The sequence below is a fragment of the Fukomys damarensis genome, unplaced genomic scaffold (genome assembly GCF_012274545.1).
Source record: "Fukomys damarensis isolate Sample0158 unplaced genomic scaffold, DMR_v1.0_HiC HiC_scaffold_15, whole genome shotgun sequence".
Lineage (NCBI taxonomy): Eukaryota > Metazoa > Chordata > Mammalia > Rodentia > Bathyergidae > Fukomys > Fukomys damarensis.
In genome coordinates, this window is record NW_022900927.1 from 9,338,454 (window position 1) to 9,363,003 (window position 24,550).

At 35.1% G+C, this 24,550-nt stretch overlaps 1 protein-coding gene across 2 annotated transcripts in view; it reads left to right on the top strand.

The window, feature by feature from the left end:
• The window catches only part of Nell2 (neural EGFL like 2), a 390,044-nt gene that overhangs the window by 158,876 nt on the left and 206,618 nt on the right, over positions 1-24,550 (top strand). For both annotated transcript variants that reach the window (XM_010638373.2, XM_010638375.3), the window contains exons 10-11: positions 9,344-9,435; positions 14,365-14,467. In XM_010638373.2, coding sequence (XP_010636675.1) covers positions 9,344-9,435; positions 14,365-14,467 — 195 coding nt within the window. The remainder of the gene's footprint in view (positions 1-9,343; positions 9,436-14,364; positions 14,468-24,550) is intronic.

The window sequence follows — 24,550 nt, forward strand, 5'->3', positions numbered from 1 at the left end:
CTAAATCTATGCACTTATATACAACTCATTTTCAAAAGTGGTACCAAACACATGTTGAAAAAAGAAAAAAGCCTCTTCAATAAATGGTGCTGGGATATTTGTATGCAGAAGAATGAAACAAAGCCCCAAATCTCTCACGATATTTCTCCGTCATTTTCCAGCGTTCCTTCTCTGGGAACCATTTCCCATTCACTGTTGCAAAGCCTTACTCTTCCTGTCTGAGTTGTATGCAGTTACTTGTGGGTTCCCCCACTGTCACCCTCACTATGCCGAATGTTCCTTTAAAACAGGGCAGGTGCCTTCCTACTACATTGCGTGGTGGACAGCAGGTCAGGGAATGTTTCTCATGTCCAGGCATGGACACCTTCACTCTGTCGTTACGAAATTGTTTTGCTTGTCCTGTTTCTCATTGCGCTCTTTTCTATTTTTCTCTGTCATTTTCCTCTGCTGAATGTCAAGTGGTTTAACTCTGCTGTCACTGGCTGCTTCCTCTGCTCTCACTTCCCTCCTCCTTGTGTTTTTCTTCACTTGCCTTCTTTTGCAAAATCTGCTCCCTTTAATCAAATCTCTGCTTTTCTTCCTTGGCTCATAATCTTTGCACGATGATGGGATTGTTAACATAAATCCCAGGAAACCACTTTTAAAATGCCTTTATAGAGTCCGCTCTCCACTCCTGCTGCAGTTTCCACATTTTTCTCCACCTGCACACCACACGCTGTTTTGAAGCAGTCCCCATTTAAGGAGCTGCACATGGGACCACTTAACTGAGTACCAATGTGTAGTTTATTACTCTCACAGAGAATTTTATATTGAACATTTTCACTAAAACATCAAAACAACATGAGGGTAAAAGGTACCAGTCATTTTGGAAAAACATTTCACAAGGTTAAGCTAAAGATTAGATCTGGTTTTGACTGCATTCACTGGAATTTTAATGGTTAAAAAAAAAAGATGAAGACATGAATTCTAGTCCTGGCTTTAACTTTAACAATAGGCAAGCTTTTCGTACATTATATATATTATATTTTCTTGGAAAAGTGATAACGAGAACTTTTAATTCCTAAGTGTTTATGTTTTGGCTCTTAATTAGTATTTGGGTATTAATACCAATATTATATTTTCTTGTAAGTCTTTACCTCCATTAATTAAATTTATTTTTCTTATCCTGAGGGGACTAAATTAATTAACTGCTTTTTTTCTTTTAAGACTTCATTCTGTGGTACATGAAGCAATATCAAGAATAAGGAAGGAGTAAGGGAAAGAAAAGAGGGAAAGGAATAAATTTGAGAAAAGGACAAAAAATGGAAATAAAGTCTTTTTAAATAAGGAGGGGTGGAGGGAGTGAAGGGAGGCCAGGAAAATGGGGAAAATATAGGAACCAACACGTATCACGTAAAGGTACAAATTCCCAATTATGAGTCTTATATTGTATATCAAAAATGTACCAATAAACTTAATGAATAGAAAAAAAATAAGACTAGTGATGGAAAGGTAGTTAAATCAGAAGAATTTCAGAATATACTTTAGGTTACAATGTAAAGGGTAAAATTAGGTTAGAGCCAAAAGCATTGAATCCCTCTTGCCAGCAGGACTTTGCCTTTGTGCTATTAGTTACCCTCTGTATGTACAATCTTCCCCAGTATCTACAACCTCTATCTCAAAGGCCAAACTTGACAAGGTATTTACATTTTTCCTCTGGATCTCTTCTGGAAGTTATTTTTATCTTCCTTTGGCTCTTAAGCCCTGACTACTGCTAGATTTATGGTATTTCAGGGCCTGTTCTCTTTTTGGAAGAATAGGCTACTGACCTAAATTAAGCCCTCCTAGGAGAAACACACTTCGGTCCTCTGGAAGCCCAAGGACATGATATATATGTAAAACTGGAAGGGAGGGTTGTAATAACTACTCTCATCATTTCATTTCCTAAACTCTTAGTTTTGCAAACAATTAAATTCCCAAACAATTAATGAGATTTAGTTAAAGGAAGCAAACATGTATAATTAGTGAATTTGTGAATTATTTAAGCACTCTGAACTTCTGTTCATTTTAAATAGCATTCACTGTCAGAACATTGGTGTTAGGTGGAAGAGAAGGAAAAAAAAAGTTTTGTCATCCACTTTTCCAAGAGGATTTTCCTTGAGCAAATTAACTTGCTTTAGTCATGTTAGTAAATCACTACTCTGACATTAACCAGCTACTTTCTTACTCTCTCACTTTCTATTTCAGCTGTTTTCATCATTTTACAGAAAAGTAAAAATCTTTCTGTGAGACATAATCTGTACAACTTTTATTATAAGATAATAAAATCCAAAGATGAGACCAAATGTAAAGGAAAAAGTGAGGTTAAGAGGAGATTCATTCACTTATTTTCCTCAGCCAGAAATCTGGGAGAAAATGTACTAAAAAAATTAAACAAAATATAAGAGTTTATTATGGAGGGTCAGTGTTGAGCGCTGAGTGAGATCTAAAAATGAATAAGATGCTGTTGCTGTCCTTCGGTGGGAAAGATAAAAAGTGTATAACGAAGTGGAGCCAAAGAAATTATCTTTAGTGCTATGGTACAGATTTAAACATTATTGAGAAGAGAGAGATTAATTTGTTTCAGTGAGTGCTCATATTTTATTACAACTATATTGTTAACAACTGACTCTAAATGAGTCCAGATTACAAAAAAGATTTTGGGTTGGATAAATATAGCAGAGTTGATTGTTACCTTCTAAGAACATTGAAACACTCTTGAATTTTTTGTTTGTATCTCAGCCTACCTCATCCACACATTTATTTGACGTTCTTTAAAACATTTATCACAAAAATACAAATATACAGATTACATTAAGTGAGATATTTTCTGTTCCGACAAATTTCATTTATACATACTAACAAATAGCTCTCACATTGGCTCAAAATGCCATTATAAATGGGACTTTTACAAACCCTTTTAAAGGATATAAAGATTTGATAAACAATCACATAAAACTTTAAAAAAATTTTTTTATCAATACATTTTTTTCAGTATATCATGTTTATATTCCATGTAGGGTGTTGGTACATGTATATAACCCATCTAAATTCCTTTTCATCTCCGTCCCCTCCCCACCATCTCTTGATCACTTTTCCCATTTGAGGAAGATCTGTCTCCCCATTTCCTACTATTGTCTTTTATTTTGCTACTTATCTGTATTTTAGTTGTGTCTGATTTGACCCAGCTAATCTCTTCTGAGGTATCTCTGCAAAAGTGTTACATGCATCACGTTATAATAGTACATATATACCCATGTTTATAGCAGCACAATTCATAACAGCTATATCTGGGAAGCAACCTATATGTCTATCAACAGATAGATAAATTGGTAAAGAAAATGTGGTACTGACACACAATGGAGTACTACTCTGACAGAAAAAAGGATAAACGTGAGTCATCTGTAGAAAAATGGATGCACCTCGAGACTACAAATCTCTTAATATACAGCTTAATCAATCCAAAGATCACTGATATTTTGTATTTCAGAAAGAACATTAAAGAAACCATAAGTCTCATGTCTTAAGTGAATGTTACTAGTTTTGAGTTCTGTATCTTTCAGTTTTGTATTAGATCACAAAATTGAAGATAGTGATTCCAGCTGGGAAATTTAAGTTATCTGTATATATTTCAGTCCACTAGTAGGAAGGAAAAGCTAACTCTTTAGTGAGTAAAGAAATGTTTGAAAGTGAAATATGATATGCCTTTTTGCTTAGATATTTTAGATATTCAAAAATAACTTTAGACTGAATTGAATAAGTTTCTGCATGAAACTGTGTAAAGGTTTATTGAAATCTCAGCGCTAACTGCAGTTGCTAGCTCTGTATTAATGACTTACCAGTCATTTAAAATTTTAATGTGCAATTTAGAATTTTCTGAACTTACTGGTTTGTTTCATATACCTGTTTCTTAATCTGTGTTATAAAATATTTTCACTTTTTTTTTTTGGTACCGGGGATTGAACTCGGGCCCTTGTGCTTGTGAGGCAGGCCACCGAACCGCTCAGCTAAAATCCCTGGCCCCTAAAATATTTTCGCTTTTAACAACCAGTGACTTTCAAATTTGCATCTGTGCTATCACCTGTTTTCTTATTTGCTTCCTAATTTGTATTTACATTGTTAAAATGGGAAAAAGTGGAGAGAAGGTAATTTATATAACTGCTTTTGCAGATTCTCTCGTAATTATTGTACTGGTAACTATGTAATCTGCAGTGTTTAGCATTGCTCTGATAAGACAAGCATCTATCATTATCTCATCTTATTTAATTTCCCCGAGTTATTATGAATGTTCTTGCTTAAGGCCCAAACAGGCTGGAAAGCTCTGGGGACATAATTCACATAGAACATGATGTGAATGACACCCCTTCGAGCTGTATAAACAACATCATGTACCGGTCACAGAAAACATGCATTTGACATTGGAAATATTAAAAATGAAAGAGTAGCCGAAATCTGTGAGTTTGTCTGATGGCATGGGGTCTAGTTACTTAGTCTGCAATTTAAAATGTCTATATAAATGAGTTAATATATATTTCCCAAGAAGCTTCATATGTAAAAATATAGAAAGCTTCAAATCTTCATATAATGAAATATATGTAATATGGTCATTAGTCACTCAACATAGAGCTTTGAAAATATAATCCAGTTGATATCATTCTGCTTGAAGTTGGCAGATAATTTGGGGCTTAGGAATCCAGAGTTATGTCACAAAGTACTTATTGCTGTATAGATGGATGCATGCACATTTATGAACACACAATGAAATTAAGAAAGAAATTAAGCCTCTGACAATGAATATGTGAATACAGTTGTGTTGAAGAAACAATCACAGTAAACTGATTATTCATTCACTGCTTTGTTAAGTGATTTCTTTTATTTATGCTCTACTTGGGAAAGTAAGCAGGCAGATACTTTTTCTGTTAGGGAATTGTAGAGATGGTACTTGAGACTTTTGCCCTCATACCTCCATGGGCAGTCTTAGCTACCTCAGGACATAGGACTGATCTGCTTTCCCTGTTCATGTTAGATACTCCATCTTCCTATGGCCCTGTTTCCTCATTTTATAGTTTAGCTGCTTATGGATCTTATTTTGATAAGCTGCCTGGACTTTTCCTTGAAGTGTAACTACATTTAAAAAATATGTTTCTGTTTACTGTCTTCAAGACTTATTTATTCTGTTTCTCATCTCTTCTGGCCTTCTTGTCTTTTTTTTTCTTTAATTTTCATTTTTATTAGTACATGTTTGCAGTGAATAATGATTACATAACTCTTGAGAAGTTGATATATATAAAATGTATTGCAAATGTTTTTCTTTTCCATTAAGTTTATTGGTTCATTTAAAGCAAACAAAACAGTTACATTTATGATTGGGATATTGTGCCTTTGCATGACATAATCTTGGTTCTTGTTTTTTCCCCATACTCCTGCCCTCCCTTCACCCTTCCCTATTTACAAAGACTTTGTTTCCATTTTTTCATTTTTTCACATTTTTTCCTTTTCCCTTATTTCCCTTCCCCTCCCCTTCCCACTTCCCCTTTAGCCATTTTCTTCCTATTTCACACTCCCAGATACCACCCTCTTGATTTATCCTGCCTCTCGGATGTTCTTTCACAGCTACCTGAGTTCTAAATAATAGAGCTGCTCTGAACTTGACCATGGGCCTCTTCTCAAGTCCGCAATTTCTTAAGTGATTTTATGCACCTTTGTGGCTTTATATGAACATGCTAATAATTTCTAAATTATATTTCTGATGTCCTTGCTCATATAGACCAAATTCCTATGATCAACTGCATATGTGGTATCTCTTATTCATCTCAAATTGCCACATTTAAGGTTAAATTGTTGATATTTTTCTTCCCAGAGGACTTTGGTCCTCTCCTCACATCCCCATGTCAGTGCACAGAACTATTATACATTCAGTACGTCACGTCAGAAACAGAACCATCTGATTCTTCTTCCTCCTTCTCCCCATCGACATATCCTGTTGATTCCCACACAATCAGTATGTACTTTCCCTTGATGTCACCCTAACTGCAGCCACCATTTACCTCAATAACATCTTTAGTAGCTTTTCCATTTCCACTTTGCCTCCTCAAATTTATTCTCGACGCCTCAATTAGAGTAGTCACTTCTTTAAAATGAAAATATCAGAAGTCTCTGATGGTTCTTCCCAAGGCTGGATTGAAATCTGGACCTTGAGCAGTAGTCTGCATGGTCCACTTGATCTCTATGGCTGCTGTGCACTCTGTCAACCTCATAGAGCTCCACATTTCACTTCAGTCCAAATCTTCTGGCCTTCTTAGCAACCAATCCTTCTGCATGAGAACACTTAATAGCCTTCACTGGGTTATTTTTTCCTGGACCCGCTATACTTCTGGTTCCAGTCTCTCTCTCTTACAATGTACTCCCCGATCCTGACTTCTGCAGGAGCCATCACCTTGGTCTCCTTGACAGCATTGTGTAGGTTTGCCAGGGGGAAGCACTGGCAGGAAATAGGAAGACAGGAGGACAGAGGATAGGCATATTTCTTCCTAGCATCTTCTCTGCACTAGGCTGCCTCTTGGGCAGTGGCTGGGCTATCACGATTACAGCACTTCCTAGACATTCCAGCCTCCACACCTCTGGCTCATATTGGGCTCTAGAAAATCATTTTCTCTTCTTGCTCCATAGCTCTAGCTAGGGAGATGATGACTTCCTGCTCTTAAGCGAGTCTGGGTCTAAGAGAGCCCTTGTTTGTTTCCCTACCAGTGATCCACGTGTCCCCTTCCAAAAGCTCAGCACTCGACCTCTTTTGTTTCCCTGTAGCATGAGTTCATTAATTATAATATTTCAGTTTGTCTTCTATTATACTGACCTGTGTGTGAGTCTGTCTGTCTTACTCAGTAGTGAGGGCATGAATCACATCTTATTTATTTTTGAATCCCAGTATCTAGCAGAGTATACGGTGTGTAGGAGTTCAGTGCCTATTTGTTAAGTACATAAATAGGTTATTTTGATTATCATTCCTTTAATTTTCTTTTTAAAAAGTGCTGTAGCCACTCTAAAGATATTTTTATTATTTCTTACATTGTTTTCAGGAACCATTATAGCTTTCCTGAGTTTCTTCACATTTCCCCCATGAAGCGCCTACAGAAAGCAACAACCTTCTGACATCACCCTACCACACAAACCTTGGAATTGTGGGCAATAATGGTGGCTGATGAAAAAAAAAGAGATAGAGAGAGAGGGAGAGACAACCTCACATTGGGTTTTCCCTGAGTGAAGTTCACTGTGTTCATCGCTTGGAAGGGAATGAAGCAATTCTGACCTCATTCATTTTTGTGTTTTCTCCCTCTTTGCCAAGCTCCATTTGGTGCCCTATTGTTCCACAGGTTTCCTGTTTGAGTCTTCTGAATTAAGAGCTTAGAACAGAAGGTCCATCTGCTCTTCATGAATATTAAATTATCTGAACACTTTGTACAAGGGGAATTTACCCTTGGTTTTTTTTTGTTTTTGTTTTTGTTTTAGTTCTGTATCCTTCCCTCTCTAAGAAACTTGAAACATCAGTTATTTTTCTACATGCTTGCTGATTTGAATAGGCTGCAGTTATGAAGTCCTATAATATAGGCTTAGAAACCTTGAATGAGAGATACTGAATAGAAGTAAAAAAGGTTTTATTTCTTCTTATTATCTTATAAAACATAGTACTTATTAAGTATAATTAAACATGAAATATGTCAGATCTTGGTATTTTGAGTTTACTGAGTTTCATAAGAAAAAAGAGTACACTCCAAATTACATATTGGAGAGATATTTTTGTAGTCAATCAGGTCATTAAGTGAATGCACATGTTATTTTAATTCATAATATGATAGGTAGTATGCAACTGACATATTTGTAGCTTCATTTTTGAACATTCATGAGTGAGCAAGTTTCAGCCAGCTTTTAAGTGATATGATTTATGCAAGTAGGTTGTACTTTTTTTCTGTCAAGCTCCAAAAAATTTAAAATCAATTCACTGGTAGAGATATATCATGCAACCAAATTTGTTAATAAAAGCTGAGTAAGGAGGTCAGTTGAGAGATGGATTTTTAAAAATGTGTATTGTTTTCATTATTTAAATGTATAGCTTTAAATAATCAGTGAATTTTTCAGTGAAGATGAGAAGTTGAGGTATACCTGGGATATTAATATTTACACAATAAAGTGTACATAATTTCTGTTAGCAGTTATTATTGACAAGTTGATTTTAAAGATAGTAGGGAAATATAAATTATAAAGAGTGAAACAAACTTCTAATCATTTAGCAGAATTAAAAGGAGTTTATACTTTCAGCTTTTAACTGTCTTTGTGGCTAAAATAAAAGCTGGCTTCAATAAATATGAGGTAAAAAGTGTATCAAATGATTACTTCTACTAGTTTTTGAAGTAATTATCTTAGTGGACCTAGATGTTGTGGGGAACTGAACCATTTATAATATTGGGTGCATTTTCAAAGGTTAAATAATATAAAATTATAAAATCAAATATTAGAGCTTAGAATCGTAGAAGGGGCCTGAGCCAGAGAAGAAACCTGAAGATTAGGTTTCTTTAGCCTTAGGGTAAAACCATCTGTTAAAGAGATATGTCAACATGGATAGTGTAAAATAATTCTTTTAAAAGTAAGTAATTTGCTGGCTAAATTTCTGTGTGAACTGTAAATATTTTTTTAGTTTCAGAAAAATTTTCACTGTGTGTTGTGACTAATTAAAACATTTTTTCCCACTGAATCAGAAGTTATATTTTAAATTTTTATATTATTGGAAAGAAAGCAAGACATGTTTAGCTTAAGTCATCTCAAGATCCTTAATGGGATATCCCAACTTGTATACATTTAAAGTAATACTAAGCTATGAAACATAAAGCTTACATGTATATACTGAAGTTAAAATAAATCCTAGATTTTGTTTTAAAATTTTGTAGTGGTAGATTATTAAAAAATGAACCTTTCTCATATTGTGTCGCCGTCCTAAGTGCCTACTTAATATGTCCCTAGTAGGACATCATCTCTCAGGCATGTAATTGACTCCGATGTGCTTTTGGGCAGTCCTTTCTCATAGTCCTGTTGTGACTTTCTAAATCTCATTATTCCTTTTGTACCTCATTTCACCCTAACTTAATTAAAATTTGCTATTTTAAGTTTACATGTACATTATAGTAGGTTTTCAGTTTAGGTTTATATTATTCAAAAACCTGGAAAGGGATGTGAGAAGGAACATGTGAAAGACTGTTACAGAATAATATGAATACTTCTAAGCTGTTTTTCCTAATGAAATATCAATACATGTATTTTTTTTTTTACCCTAAAGCAATATGCCAGTTTCAAGGACGAACCTACTTTGAAGGAGAACGAAATACAGTCTATTCTTCTTCTGGAGTATGTGTTCTCTATGAGTGCAAGGTAAGGAGTCTCTTCATGCACCTTTCAGAATGGTTTCAATTATATAAATATAGCAAATGTTTCTTTAAAAGTTTGCCCTTCAATACAGCTTTCAGATTCTAAGGCAAAGAAAAAAATTAAAAGTATCAATTATAGTTCTGGTGTAAAGGAATTCACAGTACCTTTTCAAAAATGTAAATTAGTGGTTATAAAACAGTTTTCACAATAAGTAAAAATGTTTTTCTGTCCAATTAAATTTTTATGAAGTTGCGTCATACATTCCAAACTCATATCAGCAACTTGTTTTCCCTTGTGAGGATAATGAAAGCAAAGTTGAAGTCAGCTTGACACTCATTATTGCAACCCAGGTGAGATAAATAATATGCACTTCAATTAAAAACAAAACATAAAGTTACCTAATAAAGGGTAACTGATTTTAATTCCTTTGTAGGAGTACTTTAAATTATTTAAAGAGGAATGCTTTAAAATTTTACTTGCTATGCTCTCTTGAAGTATGCTTCTGAGGCCATATGTATCTTTTGAACTCTGCTCCCTGACTTGTAAATGGAAATACTAACTACATTTCACATTGCTTTTCATATTTGCCTTTTATTGTGTTATATTTCTTGAACCTATTGTATACTAAGTAATTTTTCTATCAGAAGGCAATTGTCTGTATATAAAGCATCTGCTGTAGGGTTACACTTGATCTTTTATTGTACTCTTTAAATGCCTTCTGTCCGGTGTGGTGGTGCATGCCTATCATTCCCTCACTAGGGAGGCTAAGGCAGGAGGATCACTGAGTTCCAGGCCAGCCAGGGCTACATAGTGAGTTCAAGGTCAGCCTGAACTGCATAGAGTTTGGGGACCCTGTCTCATAAGTCCAAACAAATAAACAAAATGCCTCCAGAATATGGATTTGGGGTTGACTTGTATGTATAAAGCATATAGAAAGTAAAATAAGTGATTTACTCTGCTGGTACCACCAATAAACTATGAGAATCTGTATGATTCTTAATAATTAGGGTAAAGAAAATCCCAGAAAATCCCTTTTGTTGGGATAAATCACGGCTGAAGGAAGTTCTACTTTATGCATCTTAATTTGGGAATCCTTTGGGATAAGCCAAGAGGGTATAAGAGGAAAGATAGTGACAGATTTCATTTCTAGAAAGTGAAATCTGTGGTTTCTTTGTGCCCATTAAATACTCAACTGCTTCTTTTTGATTTTAGATCAGCTTTCCTATGATGTAGGTTTCATCTTAAAGATAAGAGACTGAGGCATAGACACATTAAGCTGAATTACAGAACCTGTGTTTCAAGATGGAATTTTCTCTATCACCATCACTACACCAATGCTATGAAACACTGCACTGGGAGTGGAACTATTATGCAAATTACAAACCTGTCTGTAGAGTGGAATAAGTCCCTCTGTAGATATAAGGATAGGAAAATTTAAGTGAGAGCTAGTCTCCAAAGCGAGAAAAGGGCATCACAGAAAATGCTATTTCAAGGACAGCCAGAAACTTTTGTCAGCTGGTCTCTAATGTTAATCTCTTAGTCTGAAATACCAGCTCTAAATTTGAGTCACAAGGGCATCTGAAGTCTCTCCTTCAGTGTGTGTGTGTGTGTGTGTGTGTGTGTGAGAGTGTGTGTGGGTGCATATGTCTGGTTTTTCATTTGGCTAGAATATGTTCTACAATATGCTAAGTGTGCTTTCAGAATTTACTTGCATAGGTGCTTGTTTGATTTTTAAATGTGCTATATAAAATTATTTGATTACATTATTTTAGTTATAGATTTATGTATAGAGAATATGCAGGTGCACAGGAAGTAAATATTATAATCATTTTGTCTTTTCTTTGTTCAAAGAAAAACACTGTTTCCTCTCAAAACACTACACTGACAGAAATATGATGCAACCATAATTTTTTTTTGTTGTTCTGAATTTTCTTCCTATATTTAACTTATATATCTAAAACATCACTCGAACATAAAAACAATATAAAAATCATTAAGAATTTTTTACATTCTTTTGTTCTACTATGCTTTCAAAATTTTGTTTGTATTTTACAATTATTGCCTTTGAGAGCCACATGTAGCTTGTGGGTATTGATTGGACAACACAGCTGTATCGGATCAGTGAAGCTTTGTAGTTCTTGACTAAATTCTGGACATTAAGGACTTCCGTTGTTTCTGTTCCCTTCAGGCCTCTTGCCTCTTGTGTTCTCAACTTGAGATAATCAACAGGAATCTCATGCTTCTATTTTCTGGGCTGTCAGTTCCAGTCCCTGTTTGTTCTTCTACTGTCAGTTTTCTGGCCTTGAAAATATGTCCTAGGGGTCCGTGACTTTAATAGTAACACAGAACAACAATGTAGTTTTGAATGTGAGATTTCCAGAAGAGATAGGCTGTCAAAGCGAAGAATGGCTCCCGTTTGACTCCACTGTATACATGCCTTCTGCTACTGTTTCGATAAGAGGTTATGACTTGAAAAAAAATCCCCTCTTATATAATCCAGGAAAAGGCAGATATTGAAATGTGTACTTCTTCCATGAAAGCAATTCTTACAGAAATTATATCTAAAAATCTAAGCTACTGAGCAGTAACAAAAAAGTAAGGCTGCAAGTTCCAAGAATTATGTTATTAATTCAGGACTGGTAGGCATATTATAACATTGTTGATGATTTTTGTTTTTTTCTGTTTTTATTAGTACATGTTTGCAGTACATAATCGTACTGCATAATTGCTACATAAACCTTTGTGGAGGGTTGGCACACTTGCATAAAACATTGTAGTTATTTTTTCATTCCTTTCCCCTCCCTTCATCTTTGTTCATTCCTTTTTGCAAAAGATCTAATTCCCTGTCTTTTAGTATCCATTTTTTGTTGTTGTTATTGTTTTTGTTTTTTGTTTTTTGGTACTGAGGATCCAACTCAGTACCCCGTGCTTTCCAGGAAGCTGTGGCACCACTGAGCTACATCCCTGGCCCTTATCCTTGTTTTATTTTGGTTTTTATATTTTAGGTTTCTCATATAAAGAAAACAATGTGATATTTAAGCTTATGTACCTGATTTATTTCACTTAACATTATGGTGTCAAAGTGCAACCATTTTCCTACAAATAACTTAAGCTTATCCTTCTTTATGGCAGAATAGTACAGCATTGTGTATAAATACCATATTTTGTTTTCTCTCTTTTATTTTTTGAATTGATTTTTTTCCCAGAGATGGAACTCAGGACCTTGTGTTTGCCAGGCAGGCACGGGGCCACTGAACTACATCCCCACCCCCATCCCTTTTAAAGTGGTAAGATTCTACATTTATTAAGGGTAGGAAAAGGAGTATGCTCTACACAATGAGTGTGGGTCAATTAAAGATAGGAAAATAACTACGTTCCACACATTGCAGAGCAGCCTGGTGAAAAGGCTCGCAGTGGCCTACTTTTTTTTCTTTCTCTATCCATTCATCTCTCTCTCTCTCTTTTCTTTTTTTGGTATTGGGGATTGAACTCAGATCCTTGTGCTCACAAGGCAGGCACTGGAACCACTGAGCTAAATCCCCAACCTCTATCCATTCATCTCTTGACGAACACATAGGCTGCTTCAACGATTTAGCTATTATGAATGATGCTGTCACAACATGGTATGCATGTGTCACGGTAACATGATGTCTTTAAGTCTTTCGGGAAGATACCTGGAAGGTGATAGCTAGGTCAAATTGAATTTCTAGTTTGTTTGTTTGTTTTTCTGAATTTTTTGAGACAGGGTCTCACTATGTAGTTGAGACTGACCTGGAACTCACTAGCCCTGGTTGGCCTCAAAGTCACAGCGATCCTCCTGCCTCAGCCTCCTGAGTGCTGGGCTCATAGGCATGCACCACCACGCCAGACTTCTAGTTTTAGTTTTTTGAAGAACCTCTCTACTGAGGTCCACAGAGTGTACCAGTTTATATTCGCACCAACAATGTCAAAGGGTTCCTTTCTCCTAATAGCCTCTCTAGTATTACTTACTATTTGATTTCTTGATGATAGCAATTATTTCTAGAGTGAGATAGAATCTCAGTGTTGTTTTAATTTGCATCCCTCTAATGTCCAGAGATGTTGACATTTTTATGTATTTATTTGCCACTTGCACATTTTTTCTTTCTGTCTCATTTTCAATTTTTAAAAATTCTGGCCACTTATACTTTTTGTTCAAAGGAGTGTTTATGTTAATTTTGTTAAGTGATCAGAAACTAATGATACTCGAGCCACATGTTTGCTTCTAGGGTAGGGCTACTACAATAGTCAGGAAAGTTGTGTCTTTTGCTTTCTACTTCAGAAAGGGCTTAATTTACTTCAGTTTCTAGAACTATAATGATTTCATACTGATTTATTGATTCATTCAAAAAAATTTTGAGTGACAACTATGTGCCTGAAAATGTGCTAGACATTGATTTGTGGCTCCTCATTCCTGCCTTTATTTTCTTTTATAGTTTTATAGGATAGTTCCATTCTTCCTTATTGGAGTCATTTATCAGACTGAACAATAAAATTTTATAAAAAAATTTTTGACATGAACATGTTTATAAAGCTTGTGTTCTTTACGGTTATTTTTCAAAATGAGCTTTTGATATAATAGGAGCTGTATCTTCACCATAGTTGTTATTGGATATGTAAATGCGTCCTGGCAGTAACAAAAATTTTTCTGCATTATCCGTACATTTGTCAAATTATAGACACCTAATACTCCAGGCTACAGAGTGGAAGGTACTGCTCCAGGCTGCTTATTCATTCTGTAGATTTCCAGTTGGGTTTTAATGTCCTTTCTGGAGTGAGCCCTTGACCTACTCAGAAGTTCTCGGAATGAAAATATCTGTGGCATATTTGAGGGCCCTTGTCAGATGCTGAATCTGGAAACTTATTAATTAACTTATAAGCATGAAATTCAAGGCATTTCTTTTCTGCTAACAGGACCGGACCATGAAGCTTGTTGAGAGTTCAGGCTGCCCAGACTTGGATTGTCCAGAGTCTCATCAGATTACCTTGTCTCATAACTGCTGCAAAGTTTGCAAAGGTAAAATTTTTCCATAAAGTAAGATTATTAATATGAATATTATTATTATTGTTGTTATTATTATTATTTTGATACCGGGGATCAAACGTGGGTCCTTGTGCTTCCAAGGTGGGTGGTGGCACCACGGAGCTAAGTCCCTGGTCCCCTAAAGTAAGAGTTATGTGCAAGAACATTGATGAGTCTGGAGGACATTATGTTAAGTGAAATAAGTCAAGGACAGAAAGACATATATCCCATGTCTGCACTTAAATGTGGGAGTTAAACAGTTGATTTCAAATAGGCAGAGAATAGAATAGTGGTTACCAGAGACTGACAAGGCACTAGGGAGAGGAGAGGAGGAAGAAGTTGGTTAATGGGTACAGGGCTGCAGTTGGACAGGTAGCAGCATCATTTCTAATGTTCTGGAGCACAGTGGAAAAATTATAATTAACAAAAATTAATTGAATATTTCAAAATGGCTACTAGAGAGGTTCCTAACACAGAGAAATGGTGTGTTTCTGAGGTGGCAGATATGTCATTTATCCTGATCTGATCACCATACACTGTATGCATTTATTGAAATATTGCACTGCGTCCCCCAAATATACTTAATTACTATGTGTCAGTTAAAAAGGAAAATGTGTTTAAAAAGATTTATGTGCAAAGTTTTTAATAGCTAAAACTTGGAAACAGCCCATTTGCCAATCATTTGGAGACGGCATAAAGAAGATGTGGTTTTTCTATAAAATGGAATACTACTCAGCCTTGAAGACTGAGAAACTAGAGTCATTCATAGGAAAATGGATGCATATTGAAGCCATATTCTTAAGTGAAATAAATAAGACATGTGTAAATACCAAATAGTTTCTCAGGTGTGAAAAACTAAAAGTGTAAATGAGATCCAAATTGTAGAATTGACAAGGTGAAATAGGAAGAAAAGGACTAAAGGTGTAGGGGACATGGGAAGGGTAGGGGAAAGGAAATAATGGACAAGAAAAAATATGAGAAAACAAAATAATGGAAACAAAGTCTTCGTAACTAGGGGAGGGTGGAGGGGGTAAAGGGAGGATAGGGGTATGGGGAAAAAAATGAGAACCAAGACCTGTCATGTAATGATACAAGACCCCAATGATAAATGTAACTGTACTGTATACCTAAAAAGTACCAATAAATTCAATGAAAGAAAATATAAAATAAAATAAGATTTATGTGCAAGAGTTATTGTAGTAAGCGAGGACAAATAATATGAAATAGAAAAAATTTAGGACATTAAATTGATATTCATTCTATATATGATTTAATATATCCAATACATTTGATCACAATGGAAACAAAGATTAATTTTTCATTTATCATGAAGAACTAATTATGTGATGCATAACATATGTAGATTGCTTATTGATTAATACTTCAACTCTCAATTTACAAATTAGGCTCATTCTTCAAATATATACAGTGGCTGTACAAGGGAAAGAACTTTGCCATATAAAAATGATTTTCAATTATTATGTTACACAAATATTTTGCCTGTGTTAAAATTTTTTCTTAGATCATTTTAATGAAATGAATTTACCTCAAATAACTTGATTGGCATAAAGTTTAATTAATAAAGCTATACTTAAAATATGTTGAGTTGGATAAAGATAAAAAGTAGTTATCAAACTCACTTGCTAGTGATATTTATTAGAAACAAAAATTTAAAATCTTAATGAAATACAAGTAGATGTTAATAAAGAAATTATAAGAACTGTTCTATGAAAAAATAATTTTTCATAACAAAAGTAACTAGAAAATAACAATAGTAAAGAATATATTTTCATTTGCTAATCTCTCAATTCATTTCTTAATAATGCTATTCCTTTTTATATAAAACATTTTAATTTTTGACACAGTGTCTCTCACGTGGTATAATTTTGAACAATTCTTTTCTATTTCACATCTGTTATACATTTTGGTTTTTATTTACACTTTCAGTTTTCATGAGAGAAACAATGTGATACTTACACATGTGTTCGATTTATTTCACTTAAGAATATGGTTTCATGGTGCATCCATTTACCTAGAAAACCTCAGGTTTATCCTTCTTTATGGCTCAGTAGTACTCCAGTGTGTGTGTGTGTGTGTGTGTGTGTGTGTGTGTGTGTAATTTATCCATTCATGAGTTGATGGGTGTTGGAGCTGTTTCCAAGATTTAGTTATTACAAACTGTGCTACTATAAACATGGGTGTGCATATATCTCTGTAGTATGATGTTTTTTATTCTTTGTGAAGATATCCAGAAGGGGCATATGGGACCTCTAATCCTTGGTTTTTGAGGAATCCCTACACTGATCTCCACAGTGATTGCACCAGTCTACACTCACACCAACAATGGCGAAGGGTGTTCCTTTCTCCCCACAACCCTGCCAGCATTTGTTATTGGTTGATTTCTTGATAGAAGCCTTTCTTTCTGGAGTGATACAGAATCTCAATGTTGTTTTCATTTGCATCTCTCAAATGTTTTTTTTAACATAAGTAGTGGTGTTTAACATAACTAATGGTGTTAAACATTTTTTTCATTTATTTATTTGCAATTTCTACTTCATCTGAGAAGTGTGTATTCATATCAGATGCCCATTTTTGCATTGAGTTAAATGTGAGGGGCGCTTGTTTTTTTCAACTCTTTGTATGTTGTAATATTTAGCCTTTTGTCTGAGGAACCACTGTCTAAAATTTTTTCCCACTCTGTGGGTTGTCTTTTTAACTCTGTTGGTGATTTATTTTGCTGTGCAAAAGCTTTTCAATAAGATGAGGTCCTAGTTGTTGATTCTTTGCAGTATTTCCCTTGTAGTCTGGGTTTTGTTCATGAAGTCTTTGCCTACTCTTATGTGAACAAGCGTTCTACCTATTCTGTCTTCCGGTAGAGTTTTATTTCTGTTTGGATATTTAGATCTTTGATCCATTTTTATTTTAGTTTCGTGCATTGTGAGAGACATGGGTCTAGTTTTAGTCTTTGGCATTTGTAAAAGCCCTTTTTTCCAGCACCACTTATTAAAGATGTCATCTTTCTTCCAGTGAATGTGTTTCGCCTCTTTGTCAAAGATGAGGTAGCTGAGTGTTGGGGTTCTTTCTGCATCTTCTAATCTATTCCACTGATCTGTTGTGGGTTGTCAGTACCATGTTGTTTTTAGCATGGTAGCTCTGTAGTACAATTTCACATCACAGATTGTGATCCAGAGTTCTTTTTGCTATACTATTCTCTTCTTGTTCCAAATGAATTTTAGGAATGATTTCTCTATTTCTATGGTGTATGCTAATGGTATTTTGATTGGGATTGCATTAAATCTGTATTACAATTTTGGAAGAGTGATCATTTTTACTATATTGGTTCTTTCTATCCATGAACATAGGATGTCTTTCCATTTTCTGATATCCTCTTCAATATCCTTTTTTCAGAGTACTGTAATTTTCAGTGTAAAGAACTTTTACTTCCTTTGTGAAATTGATTCCTTAGTATTTCATTTCTTTGATGCTACTGTGAAAGGTATTATTTCACTAATTTCTCTCAGTAAGTTTATTTGTGTACAGAATGCTATTGATTTTTGTATTTACTTTGTATCCAGCAACACTCCTGAATTTGGTTATTAAATCTATAAGTCTTTTTGTGGAGTATTTTTTAACTTTAATTTGTCTACCTGTGATTTTATATTTATTTATTTATGGTATGGGGGATTGAACTCGGGTCCTTGCACTTGCAAGGCAGGCATCAGAACCACTGAGTGAAATCCCTAACTCTTGGTGGAGTTTTTGGAGTGTTCTATCTAATAATTTAACTTCTTCCTTTCCTATATTTTTTTCCTTTATTTCTTTCTCATGTCTGATTTCTCTAGCTAATGTTTTCAGAACCCTCTTGAATATGAGTGGTGATATTGGGTATCCTTGTCCTGTTCCTAATTTTAAAGTGAAAGCTTTCAGTTTTTGACCTTTTAGTATTATGTTGGCTGTTGGTTAGGAAAGAAAAGACTCAAATTCATGCAATTAAGAATGAAAAGGGTATAATGACAGTGGATCTTGTAGAAGTCCAAAAGCTCATCATTACCAACTTCAAGAATCTGTACTCTAACAAGATGGAAAACTCAGAATAAATGGACAGATTCCTAGATACATAGGAATTACCAAACCTGAATCAAGAAGATATACTAAAGCAAAATAAACCCGACACTTATGTGTAAATATCACATTGTCTCTCCGGTGTGAAAAACTGGAAGTTCAAATAAAGACCAAAGTGTACTAGTTAATATGAAATAGGAATAAACTATTACAGAAATTTTATTAGCAGATTATTTTGAAAGACTAGTAGTGTTTTCCTAAATTCTTTTCTTAAAATTTTCTCATTAGTTTTTTGGTACATTTTAGGTATACAGTCCATTTACATTTATCATTGGGATCTTCTACCTTTACATGACAGGTCTTGGTTCTCATTTTTTTCCCTATACCCCTGCCCCCCTTCACATTCTCCTCCCTTCCCTGTTTACAAATACTTTATTTCAATTTTTTTCATTTTCTCATATTTTTTCTTTTCCCTTATTACCTTTCCCCTACCCTTCCTATTTCCCCTACATCTTTAGCCCTTTTCTTCCTATTTCACATTGTCAATTATATCATTAGGATCTTATGTACCATTATAGTTTTTTACACCAGAGAAATTATTAGGTAATTATACATGTGTGACATATTTATTTCACTTAGGAGTATATCCTCAACATGCATCCATTTTCCTTTGAATGACTTTAATTTCTCATTCGTTATGGCTGAGTAGTTTTTTTCCCCTCATTGAATTTATTGGTACATTTTAGGTATACAGTCTAGTTACATTTATCATTGAGATCTTCTACCTTTACATGACAGGTCTTGGTTCTCATTTTTTCCCTATACCCCTGCCCTCCCTTCACATCCTCCTCCCTTCCCTACTTACAAATACTTTATTTCCATTTTTTTCATTTTCTCATATTTTTTTCTCTTCCCTTATTTCCTTTCCCCTACCCTTCCCACTTTCCCTACACCTTTAGCCCATTTCTTCCTATTTCACACTATCAATTATATCATTAGGATCTTATATACTATAGTTTTTCACACCAGAGAAACTATTCAATATTTACACATGTGTTATTTATTTCACTTAGGATTATATCCTCAATATGTATCCATTTCCCTATGAATGAATCTAATTTCTCGTTATTTCTGGCTGAGTAATATTCCATTTTGTAGAAAAACCACATCATCTTTATCCAGTTTCCAACTGATGTGTGAATGGGCTGTTTCTAAGTTTTAGCTATTACAAACTGTGCCGCTATAAACATAGGTGTGCATATATCTCTGTGATATGATTCTTTTAATTCTTTTGGAAAGATACCCAGCAGAGGGATGGATGGCTGAGTCAAATAGAACCTCTAGTCCAAGCTCTTTGAGGTATCTCCATATTGATTTCCATGGTGGTTGCACCAGTCTGCATTCCCACCAACAGTGGAGAAGGGTTCCTTTCTCTCCACAACCCTGCCAACATTTGTTATTGGTTGATTTCTTGATAGCAGCCATTCTTTGTATGGTGAGGTGGAATCTCAGTGTAGTCTTCTATCACTACTCCTCTTCTATATAGTTCTGGAAACATTGGCCACAGCAATTAGACAAGAGAAAGAAATTAAAGCAACAAAGATAGGAAAGGAATAAGTTAAATTGTCATTATTTGCTGACTATATGATACTCTACATTGAAGACCCAAAAAACTCCACCAAGAGACTTCTAGACTTAATTGACACTTTTAGCAGAGTAGCTGGATACAAGATCAACACCCAAAAATCAATAGCCTTCTTGTACACAAATAACCGACTCGCTGAGTGTTTTTCTAAATACTTCATGAATTTTGTACCTGATAGTCATGATGTATGTGTTGAAGTGAAGATGCTCTCAGACATTTCTGCTAAGTATCTGTACCTGTATCTAAACCTCTCTTTGTGTGCTGTTTCTGAATCTTCAGAACTTTGTTAAAGAAAGTTATACATTTACTCTTAAGTGAAATAAATAAGTCACACATGTGTAAATACCAAATAGTTTCTCTGGTATGAAAAACTAAAAGTGTAAATAAGATCCAGGTGGTATAATTGACAATGTGAAATAGGAAGAAAAGAGGTAAAGGTGTAGGGGAATTGGGAAAGGTAGGGGAAAGGAAATACGGGAAAAGAAAAAATATGAGAAAATTGAAAAATGGAAAAAAAGATTTGTTAGTAGGAAAGCGGGGAGGGGGTGAAGGGAGGACAGGGACAAGGGGAAAAAATGAGAACCAAGACCTGTCATGTAAAAGTTCAAGATCCCAATGATGAATTTAACTGTACTGTACACCTAAAAAGTACCAATAAAGTCAATGAGGAAAAAAGAAAAAGAGAAAGTTATACAACGCTTTTGAGACAGGTATCTTGTTAATGGTAACTGTTGATTAGGAACAAGTTTTTGCTTGTTTTTAACTTCTCCTCAGCTTTTGTAACTGACCTAGGACACTTTCCATTATGGCTCCTTCAAATCCCTCTCTCAGCATTTTATTTCTTCTTTACTTATAGGTTTATACAGTACTGAGAAGGCAGAGGCTCTCAAAAATGCATTTTTTAAAAATTTTGCTTTCAACTCAAAGATTGTAGACCCAATAAATAGAAGAGACTTGAAAGTTGTGGTTCAATATAAGAAAACAAGACTCGAGATATTCAGAAATGCAATGAGGCATTGAGTTCCCTCAATCAAAAGTCTCTAAACTTCGTATCTCATTGTAGATTCAAGCATTAAAGCAAATCATTAGTTGTAAGAAACTCTGTAAGATGCACATCATAAAATCGCATGCATCTTCGTGTATTATATTGAAGTTATGTCTTTTTGAGTCTTTCTTCTGCAGTAGACTATGCAACTTGAGGGAGCATCAGGTGTTTATATTTGTCTCTATAACTTCATACATAATAGAGAACCTGGGTGTAGTTGTTGTTCATGATGAATATAGATGGAACTGCATAACTAGCTGCCCCAAATAAAGTTCTAGCATTTCTATAAATGATGTCCTTTAGGCTGATGCAAATTCTACCTAACACAGAAAATAATAAAAATAAGAAACTTAATTATTTCATTTTTCTTTTTAACCCAATCTATTAAAAATAGACATCAAATTATTCTCCCCATTTCTAGCAGCATGGTACACTTTGTTATTGTTTTGTTTTGTTTCTTTAAAGTTCCTTTTGCATTTGTTTAGTGAAGAGTTTCAAATCTCAGCTCTGTGTGAAACTCTTTGGTAATTATGTAGTGGCTTAAAACTTGGTCTTTCCTTCAACGAGTTTTCATGGTGACTCTTAGGAGCTCAAGAACACTTCAAAAAGAGCTATGATCAAATATACATGAAATGAGGAATGTTTGGTTGTTCACCTTCAGAGTGCCTGAGTGAATGCTTTGCACAGAGTAGAATTTGATATGAATCAAGAAAGCTCATTTTAGTCATTTGATGTGGGACTCCCAGTTTTCAGGTTCATTAGAAAGTCTTAAGCAACCAAAATCATGGTATACTAGTTCTTCTCAAATTTATATGTGCATAGATAGATAACTTCGAGATCTTAGTAAAATTGAGACCCTAGACTGAAGTGATAGCCTAGGGGTATAGCACTTGCCCAGCAAAGCCATGGGTTCAATCCTGTGCACTGGAAAATAAAAACTTAAAAATGCAGGTCCTGATTTAGGTGGTTTGTATTTAGGCTTCAAGAATATGCCTTTCTGATGTGCTCCAGATGTGAAGATCCTGCAAGTAAGGGGAATATACTGGGAATGGTTACCTACTGCTGCATAATGCTGTCCCAAAACTCGATGGTTGAAAACAACTGCTTCATTATAGATATCAGTATTGTTAGTTACAAATTCATATAGGTTTTGGTTAGGTGGTTCTGTTGGTGTTTACTGGAGTTACTTGTGATTTTCACTAGGAAGTTGGGTAGGGCTGGCAGATTCAAGATGGCCTCCCTATATACTGGACATCAGGGTAGGAGTGGCTGGGAGTCTGGTAACAGCTAGGACTCCTTCCCTCTCTGTGTACTCTCAGGAATTCTTAGATGCTGGTTTAGGGATTTTAAAGGTGAAGTCTAGAACTCATACAGAATCACTTCTATCATATTTCTTTGGTCATGTCTTTTTTTTTTTTTGGTACCAGGGATTGAACTCAGGTCCTTGTGATTGCAAGGCAGGCCACCAAACTGCTGAACTAAAATCTCCGGCCCTTTCTTTGGTCAGGTCTTGTCGGCTCCTCTGTGTTGAAGACTGCTTGGCCTGAGAGAGGGTCAAAGCAGCTGGCAACTGTGTCATGGGGCAGCCTAGATGCAAAGGGAGGAAAAGTTAAAGTACACCATGGATAAGAGGAGCACTAATAATTTGTTACCATCTTTAATTCACTACAGGTGTCCAGGGACTATTTAGAGATTAGAGAGATGAATAACACAGAAGTTAGTCAAGATTGAGTAGGACAATGTTGAGGTAAGAAACTAGAATAGGGCCTTTTAAATATCAAGCCCAGATCACGTCCATTTTGTTTTAAAGGGGACCTAACATATTACAAAAAGCAAGTTGAGAAATGAAAAGTCTAGCTACATGAATTATGCTAGATTTAATTTGTTTACTATATAAAAATTAATATTCTTACATAACACACTTAAGAAAATAATGAAACATACCATGACCCTCTCTGCTTGAGACTCTGATCATTACTGATATGAGGAGGGACCTTGCATCACTATTTTTTTAAAATTACATGATAAAGTGCTTTTTGTTGGCAGCCAGAAACCACTGGCTTTGGTAATACTAAAACTAAAGTTGGACAAGTTCATCCTTCTTGAAACATTTAGCATTATTTAAAATAAAGAAGTGTCTTCAAATATGCAGAATAAATGAGTTTTTCTGGCATTCAGTGATTTCCAAACTAAAAACAAGTCCAGCTCACCAGGCTTAAATTTTAACTCCTACACAGATGTTGTGACAAATTCATTTGTAATGAAATTTGCCTCCAATTTCCAGGCCTGTCTGCCTAGGGCTAAATATGCGTGCTCACATCTGAAAAAGTGAGTTGTTCAACAATGATTATTCTCTTAGGGTAAAGCCTGAGATGAAAATGTTGACCTTTTTATTAGAGGCTTGTCCAGTGGTTAGAAAGCAAGCTGTGCCCTGAAATAACGCTCCGGATTGTTAGGCACAAAATCGGATCTCACCAAGACAGTTTTCTAAGTGCCCTGCAGCTGGCTATATTCTGTAGTATCAAGTCAGAGGAAATGTAGCAGGAAAGATTTCACTTTTGTTGTATTTGAGAGCCACCTCCAGAAAGCTAATAATAAATTTCATGGCAGAGATTCAGTGATACAGAAAGGACTCTTACATACAGAAATGGCCTATAAGACTTTATATTTGCCTTCCTTTCCTGCCCATTTCTTTGTCCTTGGCACCCCCTTCTCTGTTTGCAAGACCATGCACTGAATGCCTCACTTTAGTTTTTAATCATCTCACCTTGTAATTATAACTAAGGGAGCCTCCAAGTGTCGCAGGTCGATTTGATGTAGAATGTTTTCCTTTTTCCTTTCAAGATAAATCATAGATTCTCCCATTACTTATCACCTTCGTGACTCTCGTTATCTGTGGATTACTAATAATATTTTTATATTAATTCATTTTTTAAAAGTTTAGTTACATTCCTAAGCAATGGTATCTATAAAATAATGCAGTTACTATCTTCATTTATTTCTTGTTTGCATTAAAAGAAATCCATTGCCAATAACATTTTTCCACATTGATACACCTACAGGAAGTGCACTTTGTAATGCGGAATCCCATTATCTTGTAAACAGCATCATACTCTATTTTGTGCAAGTGGCAGAGCAATCAATTCTATTGAATCCACCCTTCCAAAAAAGAAGTGTATAGCCCCAAAGGAGAAGATGTATTGGCTTCAGGTGCCACTTGACTTAGACCAAAAACTCTGTCCCTTTACCTAGAGGCATCTCTCAGTTTGTCTCTTCTGATGTGACTATCTTCAGGGTCAATGTGTTCTCAAGTAGATCTCTGTTG